The sequence below is a fragment of the Folsomia candida genome, unplaced genomic scaffold, assembly GCF_002217175.1.
Source record: "Folsomia candida strain VU population unplaced genomic scaffold, ASM221717v1 Fcan01_Sc013, whole genome shotgun sequence".
Classification (NCBI taxonomy): Eukaryota; Metazoa; Arthropoda; class Collembola; order Entomobryomorpha; family Isotomidae; genus Folsomia; species Folsomia candida.
Genome location: NW_019091205.1, coordinates 2,393,197 through 2,409,373, shown reverse-complemented (window position 1 = coordinate 2,409,373; position 16,177 = coordinate 2,393,197). Strand labels below are relative to the sequence as shown.

Sequence of the window (16,177 nt, the reverse complement as noted above, 5' to 3'; positions counted from 1 at the left end):
TACATATTTGACCCACCCCAAAAATTGGTACTTATTAAAATAAATTAGCAAAAAAGAGGTACACAAACTTGACGCATTAAAATTAAAACTAACATTTCGCCTTAATCATCCTAAACTTGGACGATGACATTTTACTCGACGCTACGAAATCCAATATAATATTTGTAGATTCTGTGCTTAACTGCAAAAAAGAATTCATAGAAAATATTTAAGGTTGCGTACGAAGTCTATAATTAAATAATTAGTTAATTATTAATCATACACCCAGCCCGGCAATCGTGACCCGGTCCATCTTATCCATACGAGAAGCAGTTGCTTAAACAGAGCCATCTCGTCCTCGGTAAAACTTCGTGTCATCTTCATCCTTTGATAATGACGCGTTTTAATTTCGAATGTTGTAAGCCCTGAAATTTAAGTGGAAAGTTGAAACATGAAAAGAAGTTTGCATACATACATAGGTAGATTTGATTAGAGTAATGACGATGAACGAAATACATATATAAATTTGCGTCCGTATTTAATCCCAAGCTCAAAAATACGCCAAGTATGTAAGCGCCATGTGCCCACTGCGAAGCAGCTTCCTTTGTAAGTTGCTTCACTCATGTTGACGCAGTTTTCATTTTTGACCCAGTTTTAAAAATTGGCATACACTTTTTCATATTTACCGGAGTTTTAAAATTTTGTATGCGGGTTTTCATATGTATATATATACATATTTGTCCCAGTTTAAAAATTTGTACTCACGCTGAAAGAATTCCCTGCCTTGTAAAAGCCCCTGGAGAAACTCCCCCATTTTTTCCGGATACTTCCATAAGGTCACCTTAAAATGTTTTAACCCACTCCAATCCCGACACGCCTCCAGCATAATGTCCATCTCCACTTTGTCCACCTGCCCCCACAACCCCGTCGCGATCCTTTGAACCATCTCCAATCTCTCCAAGTTCGGAAACGCGGTCGCCACTCCGTCCAAAAGTTTGGGATCGTACAGCTCGATAAGCTCCAACTTCCGGACACTTGGCAAAATCATTTTCGCGTTGCAAATTCCTCTTAAAATTGCATCCACACCTCGCAACTGTTTCAGGTCTCTTCCAATCACCAAAGTTTCCAGGAACGGCATCATTTCAATATTCTGCAAGAAGTCGGCACTCCGAAACATTTCGACGATACGGTTGCAAAACTTTCGTAATTTCGGCATCCTTCTCAACAAATTAAATCCGATTGGAGACGAGTTTTTGAAATGGTAGTATTCAAGCGGTCCTAGCAGATCAGTCTTTTGAACCGTGCCAAAACACAGGCTGACCAGTTGGCCATCGACTTGGTGCAACATTTCCGACAGTTTTGAAACGTTTTGCACATCTTCGATTTCAAATGGGTCGACGTCATCCAGCGAAATGTTTAAGGATTCGAGACACTTGGAATTAGCAAAATCTGGGTAGAATCCCCACGGAATTGTGACGCCTCTCAAATTTGGCGAGGCGTTGACCACCAATTGAATAAAATTTGCGAGATCCTTGAGAAATTGAATTTCCGGTTTGCAAATCATGCAAGTGAAGGCGAACACGGTCAAATTCGGTTTTCTTGCCAGAATTCCTTCCCCTCCGAATGGAAACAGATCCACACCGATAGAACGCGCAAATTCGCCTTCAATTCGCAACTGTTTCAAATTGGGGCAGCAATTTGTTAAACCTTGACAAATAGATTTTAAACAATCTTCGTCCCATATGAGAAGGTGTAAAATTTGCACGTGATCACTGAATTTTTCGCAAATGTGCATCAGCCTCGGTGGAGGTGGTCTCTCCTTTAATCCGTTTCGGAAGTCGGGCATTTAATGCGAAACATACTCCGAAAAATTTTACGGCTTCATCATCATCACCGTCATCTCCGTTATGCTCGAGGTTTAATGTAAGTCTCCCATTTGGAAGGGAGAGGACCATATCGTTCCAAAATTGGCAAACTAGTCGACAGATTTTCAATGGGGTAGAGTGGTATTGAAATATTTCGGTCAAAATCTGCAAATTTTGGAAATATTTGTATGTTTAAAATAATTTGGGAACGGTAAATTTTGGACATATTTTCAAATATTTTTGAATCAGGGTTTAAAATTAATTGGCTTACGACAGGATTACTTAGCGCCCTATCCTCCGCGCTTCTATCCCATGGATGACACTCCATTTCACCCGTGTTGAATTATTATAAGCGAGAGAAATTCTAAAAATTTCAACACGGATTTCTGAATTTATAAGTAAATCATGTTATTCTAATTTTTCGAATCATTTTTAATTCTTGAAATATTAAATGCTATCTAGAAGTTACCTTCCTTTGAGATTGATGAAAATTCACGAGGCTTATTAAATTAATTTTAATAACTCCAAAGCGATGTATAAAATATTTGCACTTTTGTTTAATTCTTACTCATATCGTGAACAACTGATGACAGAATTATTTTTTTTCCACTTGCCTCTGGAGGTTGCACATGGTCGTGCATAAAGTATGTCAGCAATTTGTTGTGCGCGATGAGACTATGAGACACAAGCATCAGGTAAAAAATGTCCATTATAAAATCGTTCGTAGCACATTTGGGACCCGATTTGGTAAAATGTAGAATTCTTCCAAAATCCGGCTCGTATGTACAGATATATCTACATACCTATGTAGATGCACATCTCAATTTGAGATTCTCAAATTGAGATTGTCACTGTGTTCATGAAAAATGCTTAGGGGCCCTGCATAAATTATTAAATGCAAAAATGCGATTTTCTAGACTTCTGCCACCTCTATTTATTAACATGTGTCACATTTGCACGATATCATTGAGCCTGTAGACCCACGACCCACTCCCCCTACTTCCGATACATTATGAATGAACGATCCCTACATATTGAAGTTGAATAATTGAACTGAAAGTTATTAAAGGGAATGCACGTACTTATCATAAATAAACGATGCAACAAAGTTAAGTACGGGAGATCATTTCACATTAAATACATATGTGCACTTCAACGGGATAGGATCGTGGAATTAATAAATAACCTTTTCAAGAGCAAATATGTATGTATGTATGTACATGTCGATTCGCAACTCGATAATCTTGAAGCTTGCAAATTTTTCAAACTTGTGAATACATATGTACATGTATTCGTTTATTTTCAATATATTACATACCTATACGAAACACAAATTAAGTACATTGCACGATAAGATATTTGTTCCACTTATTACTCAACTATTAACTATGATAATAAATTCTAATTTTAGTAGCGACTCCGGATCTGAATAATGTATTGTTCTATTAACAATTTCCGAGAACACATTTACTCGTACCAGCGTTAAAGTAGGATCCACTTGGACAGGTCATAACATAGGTGTATAAAGATGCCCCAATTTTGACACATCTGTAGTATTGGCGACAATTGTCGTGCTTAAAGGTGCCCTCGACCTTGCAGGTAAACGGGACTGGAGGGGGCTGTACAGGACCCTGTTAATTATACGATCCAGTTAATACATAATACAGTTTTCTTATATTCTTATTGAGGGTATTCATGATTCTGTAGTGATTTTGGCATCTGTTACATCTCAAAATATGTAATTTTAGCTATATCGAAAAAAACTGCTAGTTCAAAAAGCTAACCTGTCCATTGGCTCAGGTTATTTCGAGTAACGAATCTACATGTAACGGAGTCTACATGAATACCCTTAATGTAATTTTCCTACTTACCTCGACCCCGACACATCTGCCCAGTTGACATTTCTGAAGGGACAAAAATATTTTGAGAATCTGTATATCTAAAGTGTAAATTCTTAGCTTACCCCATTTGCCCCACAGGGAGCCCCATCTGGCCCGGGAGTTCCTAAATCTGTCGTCATAGTACAGCTAGCCATGTCGATGGGCGGGTTGCAAGGCGCGACCCACTGGCACCGCACATTGGAACAAAGTTGATCTGGTCTCGCGGTCGGATCCACGGCGGCATTCGGTCTGCCGATAACGTTCCTACAGATGGCGTTCAAGTCGACCAAATCTCCTGGCAAGTTGGGCGGCGAGCTCCAGGGCGTTCCGAGAAAATTCTTTGTGGAAAGGCAGGACGCTCGGGGTAGACTAACAAATAAATTTCAGTCAGTTAGGGAATTTTTGTGATTCAAACATCGGGGTTAAGTAAGATTATTTTTTGCACGGTCCAACATCTCATGTTGCCCCGAATAGCGTCTTTTAACTAGTGCCATTTATTCTTTAGATTATGCAGTTTTAGCGCGGATTTGCTTACCTTAAGAAATTTTGCATCATTCTTTTACTACATTCGCTAAACCGGAACCGATTTTCCCCACCGAGCGGACCTATGACGGGATGCATAATGTAGCGGTCTTGTTGTGAACAGGCGGCCCCGCCCAACTCGCCGTCATGGTCGGACCCCAACCTGTTAATTTACATATGAATAAATAGACCTGATTATTTCGTTATCTTGGCGAACATCTGCTTCGACTCACTTGTGTCCAAGTTCATGGGCGAGGAGACGGACTCCGATAAAACTGGCGAAACGATCCTGACTGACGGTCCCTTTATAGAGGGGGTTGCACCCTCCGCCCACGAAGGCAATCCCGATCGGCTCCTCAGGCCCGACGGCCTCCGCGGTCATTAAGGCGGCCACGTCGTAACCGGGGTGATTAGCGGCGTTAGCGACGAGGTAGGTATCTGTAAAAGAAGAGAGATTTTTAATGACTAACCGATTACGGTTATCTGTTGGGAACGAATTTGCTTGGCTGCAGGTTATTGTGGATAAGTAATATTTAAGACATTGGTACGTAACTGACTAATTTAAACGTAAGAAATTTCGATACAACTGTCCGTTCAAAAAAATTGAGCCTAAAAAATCTGATAGGTTACCTGGCAGATTTTGTACATGGTACACAAAAATTAATTCAGACAAATTTGAAGACGGTTTTCGGTTTTTTGAACGAACAATATATGTAGATACCAAGATTCTGGCGCTGAGAACTGAGAACCAGAGTACCAAAACTGTGCCGGTTTAAAAACACTATGATGTGTTTTTTAATTGAAATGAGTGCTACTTACTAAAGTCGAAGAAAATTCCCTCCAATGAAACTATCACCCCACCGGCTTTATTATTTTCGACGAACGGTTGGTCGGCGGGAGACTGGAAGAACGGTTGACAAAATTAGTCGGGAATCTTTTTTAAGGAAATTTTGATAAAAAATTTGAACTTCAAGAATTTCTGCCCATACCGTTATAACAATCATTGTGACAATCTGCAGAGTGACGGTTGGATCTGCGTTGGTGGCAAAAATGGAGCTGACTCCCTTAATAAAAAGTGCCTTGTATTCGGCAATTCGGGCAATATCGGCGCCGAAAAGTGTGTAGGTGGCGAAATCGACGAAAATCAGGAGCTCAACGGTGGCCATGGCTTGAATACCGATTCGGCTCGAGGAGGACCTGGTGAAATTTGGTTGAAGCCAGTCCTGTGTGTCGCCAGGAATATTTCCTGAAAGGGTGGTAACAATTTTGAAAATAACGAAAAGCAATTGAAATTTGTCGAATAAATGGACTCAGAAACTATGAATTTCAGGCACAATTATTGACACCTGAATCGGTAACAAATTGTTATCGGGAAGTGTTAAAGGAAACTTAAATTATTTACGGTAGTCGGTCTTCCCGCCTTTGTCGACGTGGTCGGTAACGTGCGAAATTTCATGGGCCCCGTCGACCTTCTTTATTCTCATGTTGCCCACAATTCCGTGCTAAATAAAATATTCAAATTCATAACTAACGAAATTCAATCAGATAAAACTCCGCCTTGATACTCAAGCACATCCAGGGTAACGCGAGATCATCTACAATTTTCTTACCAGCTCAGTCCCATCCTGCCCCACTCTCAGAACTGCTCCATTCTCGGGATCTTCAAATATGGAATTTTCTATCCCCTCCAAAACCTCGACGGGTGGGGTCACATCGGTCTGAATGTTCCCAGAAATCGAGGTAATTTTGAAATTGGGGTGGAACACGGGGGCAACTTGATACGTAATGCAATGAGACAAATTAAGACTGGGTACAAAGAATAATAATTTTTACTAAAAACTTACTCGATTTTTTCAAATTAAGCTGAACGCTATCCCCATTTTCGACATGGATCTGTCCCCTGTACCCGTCCGAAACTTGGGAGAGGTCCACTTTGGCCGAGATTGCGAGAATCCCAGCAGTTAGGGACGAAAATATTAGGAAATTTACGAAAAACATTACCATTTTGGGAGGAGGATAATTTCTCTCGGAATTAGGGAACTGTACCAAAACTTCGTCTCGGACACGGGTTTATATTCAGCTTTATTTCGACACGTTTATATATCACCCAATTAAGCAAAACTTTGTAATTTAGCCGTGATTTAAGACTGGGCGACCAAAAGTATGATTGCGGATGGCCGTGAGAGTATGTGCCATTGTCTCGCGATGTGGTTTACAACTTAAAGGGTTAAAATTGCCCGAATTTATGGCCGGATTAAGATTGTGGAGATATAAATACGCGTTTATTTGTTTGTTGCAACAGATTCGACAAAACATTTTGTTGTGTTTGATATGGAAGAATTCTGAGAAATTAGTTGTAAAAATTTTGCAAGGAAGAGTTTCTCAATTTTAAATCCATTGTGATATGGATATGTAAAAGAGCCGGGTTGAAATGTTAGATTGAGGAAAAATGTGACGAGTTATTTTTAAATTACACCTGCCTCTAATCCAGGTGTGGGTGTCATCAGTGATCGTCTAAGCTTTAATTTGAACGTGCCGTATTGTACAGATTGTACTAATTCGGCAAAAGTTACATAAGTTCTTATATAAATCTGAACGAGCAGCTTGAGCGAGATACATACATAAGTATGTACAACACTGTTAGAAACCTGGTATCGTCAGGACGGATTTGATTCCTCTGTGTTAAAGTCGCTACCAATATGGCTAAGCTTTAATATCTCGAAGCTACTACACGGTATCACTTATCAATACAAATTCGGTCGAGTCATAGATATGTGAACACCGTTTGGTATTATTTTAATACTGGATTTCTAAGTTTGAGCTGTATAAAATAGGAATCTCTCCCAATTAAAAGATTGTAATTTAAGGGACAAACTGCTTCATTTTTGCTATATTTTAATTAAAATTCCATTACCAAAAAGTTCGTGTTTAAGGTTTTGATTATTAATAATTATTTAAGAATCTTTAGATAAGTAATTAATCGATTTTTTTTATATTTCCCGTCGTGAGTGATCCTCTATAAAAAGGACGAGAGTCAAATTTCGGACTTTTCATAAATTATGGTAACGACAACATGCGGACGCAGAAGCTTATGTACATAAATCCAAATGCAATTTCATCATTAGAATGTATGAAAAAATTGCAGTTTACGAAGCTCAAAAAATTTATATGGCTTAGCAAAATACAGGTGACTTAATAAATTCCACAAATCTACTCATAAAAGCACCTACCTATGTTGATCTTTTTTCCATAATTTTTCTCGCTCGTTTCGTGGAGGATCAGTTTGCGAAATGACTTTGAGAAATAGGTATGCCCAGTTATTAGATGGGAATTATTTTTCCAGCAAAACGTTTGCGAAACGATTTTACAAATCTATCGAAACGATAGACATTTCGTCAATTATATTGCTGTTTTAAAGGCGCTAAATTTGTGAGATAATTATGCAAAAGTTGGCGTGAGTATCCCCCAAATTGATAGTAATTGATATAGCATAGAGCAAAACTAATTCTTAAACCAAATATTCACATAAATAACATGACTGAATAACACTACCCATTAATTTAACATGATTATACACGTCAAACTTGTACTAATCCGACCCACCTATCTACACATTTTACTTAATTTCATATCTACATGTTGGTATTTACATATTTATGTAAATACATATGTACACGACAGACGAGCAAAAAACGTAGCCAAGCTCATGATGACTTGTGATGAGTATGTGATGTACAACGTATCACACTTTATAAATACATACGACTTATATACATTTTTGTGCCAAAAATCTTCCCAATAACCTGGACGCAGTCACAGCAAAAACTTCTCTGCCCATCATCATCATCATGATCATCATGCCGGCTTATACATAATTCACAACATCTACATATGTATGGAACTTGCTTATGAATTGCATACGTATGTACATACATGTGGTAATAAACAATTTGCAAGTTTTTGCACATGTCAACGTATTTATGTATATCCTTCTCTGCTGGAGTGTCCTCACAATCAAGATATTCCACCCCTCGCAAAAAGTGAGTCACGAGCATGAGGAATATGTATTCTTAAACTGTATATAATAAGTCGTACAGATTTGTAGGAATTTAGGTAAGTGGAATATTCCTAGCAGACCAAACTTGATCTGAAGTCTTGAAGATCTTACACCGTGTTTTATTACCATGTTATCCGTGACTTTTGTGCGACAGTGAGTCCATCATTTTAAAAATAAGCTAAAAACGTTTTTTTGCACTTTGTTGCCAAAATCGTACATACGTCAAGCTAAAATACAATTTATTGCAAAAATTACTAATTTTCAAACCATCCAAATATTTTTTTATCCTAGTGGAGAAACGGTGGCAAATGTGGGTCGCATAATACAAGGCCACTCCCATGGCGAACTGACAGAAAGAGGTATTTCCATGGCGGAACATTTAGGTCGTCACCTCTCCGAGGAGAAATTCACCCGGGTTTTTTCCTCCGATTTGAAGAGATGTCACGATACGACGCGGCACATCTTAAAGCACTCCAGCGATGGAGACGTACCAGAAGATCTTATCGTTTTGGACCAAGTCCTGAGAGAAGTGGTGTGTGATTTCAAAAAATTATATCACGTAATTTGCACGTATACGTTTATATGAAAAGCTTTGCAGAAAGCGTACACTCTTAGAAATTCAGGATTAAAATAAGACCAAGCGGTATTCATATATTTATGACGCTATAAAAGTGGGACTGATAAGAAATACGATGATAGCTCGATATTAAGGTTTTACCATAAAATCAGCTAATTTTTAGGAACCTTTTTTTTACAATTTTAATCCCACGTGGTAGCAACTATGTATGTACATATGTATGTGATACCGGGCAATAAATATCTACCTGCGTGACTCCACAACATTTTTTAGCAGTGTAGCACAAGAATTTGGTTTTACAAATTGTGAAAATTTTTTTAGCGAAGAAATTTACCTTACAAAAATTATTTTTTTCTTAGTGTTGCGGTGACCTTGAACTCCAGCCGGAATCGGAACTACTGAAGATTTCACGCCAGACCGGACTTTACTTTCCATTCGTGCAAATTCCGGGTGGCGAAAGCTTTCAAGATGTGAAAGCTAGGACGGGAGAGTTCTTTAATGTAAGGAATTTTATGTAAAACGCGTACCCGTATTATAATAAAATACGGCTATGAAATTATATACACTAAAAAATAACGTTACTTTTTAACAAAATTTCTGGATTTCACATTAAGTAAACTAGACTTAACCTAGCGTTAACGTGATAAAGAGTAAAGTTTGCTCCAGCCAGATTTACATATTGTAGTTTCCTTACTATTGAATTTATCTAGATTGTACACTCTAAGAAACCCGGTAACTTAGTTATCACCAGGCGGAGTATCTACGTCACTCTGCCACGGCTCCCCGACAGCAATGCTCCAGACAGATATGCTTCCGGCAAGTATGCGCGGACAAGAATGCTCCCGGACAGAAATGCTTCCGACACAAATGCTTCCGTCAAATATGCTTCTTGACACAAATGCTTCTTGACACAAATGCGCCGACGTAAGTACTGCACAGTAACTCCTACCAGCAATTATCTCCTACCCGTGATATTATTTAGCCAAGAAAATAAACACCTTATATAATTGTGAATGATGCTCTGCATTTTCTTTATAATATTCTTCTTGGTACATATTTAAAAAATCAAAGATTTAAATAAAATTAAAAATATCCTCAATCAATAAAATTAAAAATATAATCAATCAATAAATTAAAAATATCCTCAATCAATACATTTAAAAATATAATCAATCCATAAAATTTAAAAAATCATCAATCAATAAAATTAAACATAAGTCAATAAAATTAATCTCATTTAAAGACAATGCATTGAGCCACTCCACGATTTTTTCGAATTTTATTGATTGATGATTTTTTTAAATTTATTGATTGATTATATTTTTAATTTTATTGATTGGGGATATTTTTAATTTTATTTAAATCTTTGATTTTTTAAATATGTACCAAGAAGAATATTATAAAGAAAATGCAGAGCATCATTCACAATTATATAAGGTGTTTATTTTCTTGGCTAAATAATATCACGGGTAGGAGATAATTGCTGGTAGGAGTTACTGTGCTGTACTTACGTCGGCGCATTTGTGTCAAGAAGCATATTTTCATATTTTACGGAAGCATTTGTGTCGGAAGCATTTCTGTCCGGGAGCATTCTTGTCCGCGCATACTTGCCGGAAGCATAACTGTCTGGAGCATTTCTGTCACCAACTCCTCTGCCACATGGTAATTTATTTATTATTGAGTGGTAGACATTTTGTTACCAAACCGGTAATAACCCCGGTCGCGAAATTTGAAAATATTACCAGGTGGTAACTAATTTTCTACCACTCAATAATAAATTATTTACCATGCGGTAGAGTCACATAGATACGTACATACTCCGCATGGTATTAATAATTACTTATTGTTAGTTACCAAGTTTCTTAGAGTGTATTAACTTTTCAAAAGGAGAACATTATTTTTAATAGGGTATTTACATATTTGTTTGCATAATTTTTTCAGCTGCTTTGCAAACTCGTCGACGCCACGGAGGGCGGAGAGGAGAATGTCCTTGTAGTGACGCATGGGGGTTGGTTGATGTGTTTCTTGCACTGTTTGGTGGACCTTAAGAAAACCGAGGCCATTGACCTTATCGATTTTGAAGAGAAATTTTGCCGCTTGCGGGCACATAACACGGCCACGACCAAGATTACAATCAACAAGTTGGGTGACAACGATAAGAGGAAAGTTGTCATGAAGCAGGTCCATGCCACGGAACATTTACCGGAACATTTAAAGTAGAAATAGAGGGTACTTTCTTTAACCAGGTGGTTCTGTAGATATTATTACTTGCATACCTACTTGACCATAATTTTACAAATTTTGCAAATGATCAAGTAACTAATAAGCAATTTTATGTTTGTACCGATTGATAATATTTTGTACTGATGACAGGCCTTTAAATAGGAAATATAATATCTTTGGCTGATCAAGACTTGCATGTGCATGTATTTTAGTATGCACATATTTCATGCATGTATACACATAATATAAACGAAGTGTAGAAACTTTGAATTCCTTCCACTACCATTGGAACCTGATTGGAAACAAATAGGTACGGGAAAGTGTTAAGTATTAACACTAATAAAATCGTCCTAACGACTGTGTATGCAAATGTGGAACCTACCTAAAACCCCACGGCGTTCCTGAATTTTTTTTACTCTCGCAAAGTTATTTTGCCCTTCGCAAGTTTTCGAGATATGCGAAGATTGTCGTGAGAACGTTCAATGTCAAATTATCAAGATGTGAGATCCCAAAGTCAATACAAAAAGAGGAGAAATTTTAGGAAAATATTAGCTGTGCTGTGGGAAAAGTGCAAATTCTAACTAATGTACTTCGTTTAACCTATATAAATATGTATGATGATAAATCGTCAGACATGCATTTAATTATTTATGCAAGATATAAAATAATGCATGATTATTGTGGCTTTATCAAAATCGGAGCTATGTAGACCGCCGCTGGCGTCATCGCATTGTACGTGACACCACCCACCCATTATTTCAAAACATGATCATGCACGTCAAAGTCTAACTAATCCGACCCATCTGCATATTTAGATATCTATAAAGATAAATACACGTGCAAAAAAGGTGACCAAACCCGTGACAGAGTAAGTAAGTATGTACATAATTTATACATTTATACGTTTAATATACGTCTTTGCGTCAAAAAATCTTCTCAATAACCTGAACAATGGCTAGAGCAAAACAAAACTCCCATGTCCATCATCATCATCCTCATGATGCATATTTGTCTGTGATTCGCACGATATATATGAATGGAACCTGCTTTTAATAAATGCATACATAGTTTAGTTACAATGTTTCACTCCATAACTAAATATGCATATCCTTCCCTGTTAGAGTTTCCTCACAATCAGCGCATTCCATTCCTCGCAAATAAAACGAGTCACGAGGATGACCAATGTTCCCACGCAGTATAAAATAAGGCGTACAGATTTGTGCGAATTCAGTGCAATCTAATCTTCCTAGCTACATAGCTAGAGCCCCAAAATTTCTGTAAATTATTAGAAATCTTACAAGTTGTATTGTCATGCTGTCAGTCACCTTTGTACGACAGTGAGTCCGTCATTTTAAAAATATCTTATAAAACTTTTAGCGCACTCTTAAAAATGTTCTTCTTCTTTTGAAATCCAAATGCATTCTGACTTTTAAATTGAGTAAACTATACTAAATGCTGAGTAAGCTCTACCCTTAATTCACGCTACTCTGGAGTTAATGTAGTTTGCTTAATTTATAATTCATAATGCATTCACTTTTCAAAAAGGGAACATTATTTTTAAGAGCGTACTTTATTGGGGAAAAAATCGACTTAAAAACAATTATTTCGTAAAATATATTTCCAAATAAACCGTAGTAACGTTAGAAGTAGCTCACCCTGCAATAATTTGAATATCACTTTGCACCAATGGTGCCGAATTAGCCGACAAAATAAGCATTTGCAGGGTGAGCTAATATGGTTTTGATTTAAATTCAGACCAAAGGTGCTGAATAACCGCAAGTATAAAATTTATATGTTTTAGCATCAATGGTGCAGAATAATGGAACAAATAGATGTAGAATTTTCAAAAAATTTTGCAACAATGGCGCAGGATAATCAGGTAGAATACCTAAATACAGGTCATGTAGTTTTGCACCAATGGTGTAGAATAAGGCGACAAAATAAATATCCAATTTTGACATAATTTAAATTTTTTGTCAAGAAATCATGATTCCGTAGTGTCAAATTTTTGTTACTATTTTCATCAGTTATTCTGCAGTTTTGGTGCGGTTCGCACCGATTCCCCCAATTGTTTCGCATCAGTTTAAATAACCGATTGTTCGGTACCAACGGTGCTACCTATTCCAAAATTGTAGTCCTTTCTCGATCTATTTTGCACAATTAATTCGCACAATTTGCGCCACGGATTGTTCGACCCCAATGGTGCGTCTAATTTATTCAATAATGGTCATGGGGATTATTAATTAGCATCAATTGATGCAAAAAACTCGTGAACACACAGACAGACGGACGGACGGACAGGAGGAATTCAATAGCTCTCGTGCTACGCAGTGTGAGCTAATAATTCAAACTTTTCTTATCCTAGTGGGGAGACGGTCGGCAACGTGGCCCGCATAATACAGAGCCACACCCATGGCGAACTGACGGAGAGGGGTATTTCCATGGCGGAACATTTAGGTCGCCATCTCTCCGAGGAGAAATTCACCCGGGTTTTTTCCTCCGATTTAAAGAGATGTCACGATACGACGCTTCACATCTTGAAGCAATCCAAGGATGCTGACGTGCAAGAAGATTGCATCGTTTTGGACCAAATCCTGCGAGAAATGGTGCGTGAATTAAAAAATGTATACAATTTGCAAATAATTTGCATATTAGTATTCATGAATACATACATACGTAGATAAAATGATTCCGAAATTTACAGATAAAATTATAATTGTCCTCGTAAAATTTCACCTCCAAATTTCCTTTTTTCCAGTTTTGCGGTGATCTGGAGCACCAACCGCAATCGGAAATGTTCAAACTCTTTAATCAGACTGGACTTCACTTTCCACACGTGCAAATTCCGGGTGGCGAAAGTTTCCAAGATGTGAAGGCCCGGACAGAAAAGTTCTTTAACGTAAAGAATTTTATATTAAACCTGTGCCTACATACATAGTTAGTTGGTATGGTTTGGTTAAATGAAATTCTACTGGGTCGGCAAAAGGTGGGTGAAAGTGTGCTAAAAGAATCTTGCATTTTTTGCATGGAATACAATTTTATGTTTAATTTGATGCAATTATTCTCTATGCACGCTTAAAAATAATGGTACCTTTTTAGAAAATAATTGCACTATGGCTTGATCTTGAGTCTATGTTAAGCAAAATATACTAAATCCTGAGTAAGTTTAATAGGATTTAGTGCATTTTACTTAATATTGATTTGCAACTTTATTTACTTTTCAAAAGGATTACATTATTTTTAAGAGTGTAACATAAAGCTTAAACACATGAATTTGATATACTTTTTACGACATTATCTTCACAGATGCTATGCAACCTTGTCGATGCCAAGGAGGGCAGGGAAGAAAACGTTCTCGTGGTGACGCATGGCGCCTGGCTGATGTGTTTCTTGCACTGTTTGGTGGACCTTAAGAAAAACGAGGCCATTGACCTTATCGACTTTGAAGAGAAATTTTGCTCCATGCCGGCACACAACACGGCCACGACCAAGATGACGATCAACAAGCAGGCTGACAACGGGAGGAGAAAAGTTGTCGTGAAACAGGTCCATGCCACGGACCACTTACCGGAAGATTTAAAATAGGGGTTTCTTTCTTTGCCCAGTTAGCTCAACAGATTTACACTTATTCACTGTAATTTGTCAAATTATGTAAATTAAAAAATAACTACATGCATAATATGCAATATTACGTACCAATTGTTTGTGACAATTAAGAAATTTTTTGGCCGATTATGTAAGACTAACTCCACGTAATGGAAACCCAGTGATAAATATGATTAATCAAGTTCACTTCAACATTACCTTGACGACTTAATAAGTAAATGAAGAAAGTTTCTAAGTATTTATGAGAGATTCGACAAAAATATGAAAATACATTTTTCAATTCTGAGTTCCCGAGAGAAATAATACAATTGTAGCATTAACTTTAATTGCTCCAGTTTATTATACAATAGGTATATATTATTTTATTGTATCTAAAAATAGAATAATGCACCAATACTTTTTCGTGTAAGATTTCTATTGAAAAACCATCAAAATCTAAATAAGTATATGTGTACCTTTCAACATGAAGCACTTTACATTCATGTTAATTAAATAATTGAGCGGATTAATCTCGCCACAAAAGGCGAAGTAGATATTTACTCAGGTTTTGCATATTGGATTTATGTATGACGGCTTTACGGTGGTGAAGAATGCATATGTACGTATGTACATAAATTGCAAGCGCTTTTCCAATATGTTATTTATGTACACATGAACGCAAAAGGTTACACTCTTAGAAATCCAGTATTAAAATAATACCAAGCGGTGTTCATACATATTTGGCTAAAGTGGAATTGATAAGTAATACGGACCATGTATGCATGTATGTACACTATTAGAAATATGTATGGTTTACGATTATTATATACCAAAATATTAACGTATATGACTCTACCGCCGTGGTCGTGGTTATGAATTTGTCACCAACTGGTTATCAATTTATTAGCTCCAGTGACAATTTAATACCAAGTCGATGAAACTTTACAATTAGTCGGTGATAATTGTAACCACTCGATGACAAATTTATAACCAAGGGGATAGAGTCACATATGTAGGTTTACTTTTATGTTAAATCGTAACCCTATTTCCAAGAGTGTAGTAATATATCGATATAAAAGGATTACCATATCGGTAAAGCATATTCTTAGGGACGTGTATAATTTTAATACCAAGCGGTGGCAATTCTAATTCCGAGAAACCAATACCTGCGTTACACACTAAATATACCAGGTTTCTAAAAATGCAAATACATAAATTGAGGTACGTGATACATAAACCGCAACTGGGCCCACTTTTACAAATGCACATGTATGGAAATCTACATTTCTGGCAACCTAAACAAATCTGCAAATGTACGTAGGTATCAGTAGTTATACATACATACGTATTCTCAGCACGTACACACATTTCTCAGTAAAATGCACATAAGATTTGTTTGGACAGACGAACACATTTCTGAGAAATTTTTCCTACACATTTGCATGCTTGCTATTTTAACCACACACTGTAAATAACCTACCTTACATAA

General features: G+C 37.1%; 3 protein-coding genes across 5 annotated transcripts; 1 reads left to right on the top strand and 2 right to left on the bottom strand.

Moving 5' to 3' along the window:
- Window positions 1–6: 6 nt before the first annotated feature.
- On the bottom strand, window positions 7–2,451 carry LOC118437451. The gene is made up of 5 exons (XM_035856458.1): window positions 2,314–2,451; window positions 2,116–2,230; window positions 745–2,009; window positions 263–404; window positions 7–181 (listed from the first exon to the last, which is right to left on the bottom strand). The coding sequence occupies exons 3-5, from the start codon at window positions 1,823–1,825 to the stop codon at window positions 178–180; spliced, it is 1,227 nt and encodes a 408-aa protein (XP_035712351.1). The 5' UTR covers window positions 1,826–2,009; window positions 2,116–2,230; window positions 2,314–2,451; the 3' UTR covers window positions 7–177.
- Window positions 2,452–3,195: 744 nt separating this feature from the next.
- LOC110855541 (venom metalloproteinase antarease-like TtrivMP_A) lies at window positions 3,196–6,797 on the bottom strand. Its single transcript, XM_022103947.2, has 10 exons — window positions 6,091–6,797; window positions 5,857–6,020; window positions 5,649–5,748; window positions 5,236–5,492; window positions 5,066–5,147; window positions 4,480–4,684; window positions 4,260–4,409; window positions 3,808–4,093; window positions 3,716–3,748; window positions 3,196–3,475 (listed from the first exon to the last, which is right to left on the bottom strand). Exons 1-10 carry the CDS (start codon window positions 6,248–6,250, stop codon window positions 3,290–3,292), a joined length of 1,623 nt encoding a protein of 540 aa, XP_021959639.1. The 5' UTR covers window positions 6,251–6,797; the 3' UTR covers window positions 3,196–3,289.
- A 1,492-nt stretch (window positions 6,798–8,289) lies between these two features.
- Window positions 8,290–14,965, top strand: LOC110855705 (fructose-2,6-bisphosphatase TIGAR). 3 transcript variants are annotated; one of them, XR_004836105.1, is made up of 7 exons: window positions 8,290–8,456; window positions 8,595–8,835; window positions 9,240–9,380; window positions 10,822–12,440; window positions 13,469–13,709; window positions 13,862–14,089; window positions 14,410–14,965. XR_004836105.1 is itself a non-coding variant. In XM_022104115.2 (7 exons), exons 4-7 carry the CDS (start codon window positions 12,415–12,417, stop codon window positions 14,686–14,688), a joined length of 687 nt encoding a protein of 228 aa, XP_021959807.2. In that variant the 5' UTR covers window positions 8,291–8,456; window positions 8,595–8,835; window positions 9,240–9,380; window positions 10,822–12,414; the 3' UTR covers window positions 14,689–14,965. The 3 variants fall into 3 exon arrangements, 2 of the variants coding, with proteins under 2 accessions (XP_035712322.1, XP_021959807.2); XM_022104115.2 differs by having other exon boundaries at window positions 8,291–8,456; window positions 13,862–14,002; XM_035856429.1 differs by lacking the exons at window positions 10,822–12,440; window positions 13,469–13,709; window positions 13,862–14,089; window positions 14,410–14,965 and adding an exon at window positions 9,591–9,944.
- Window positions 14,966–16,177: the final 1,212 nt, after the last annotated feature.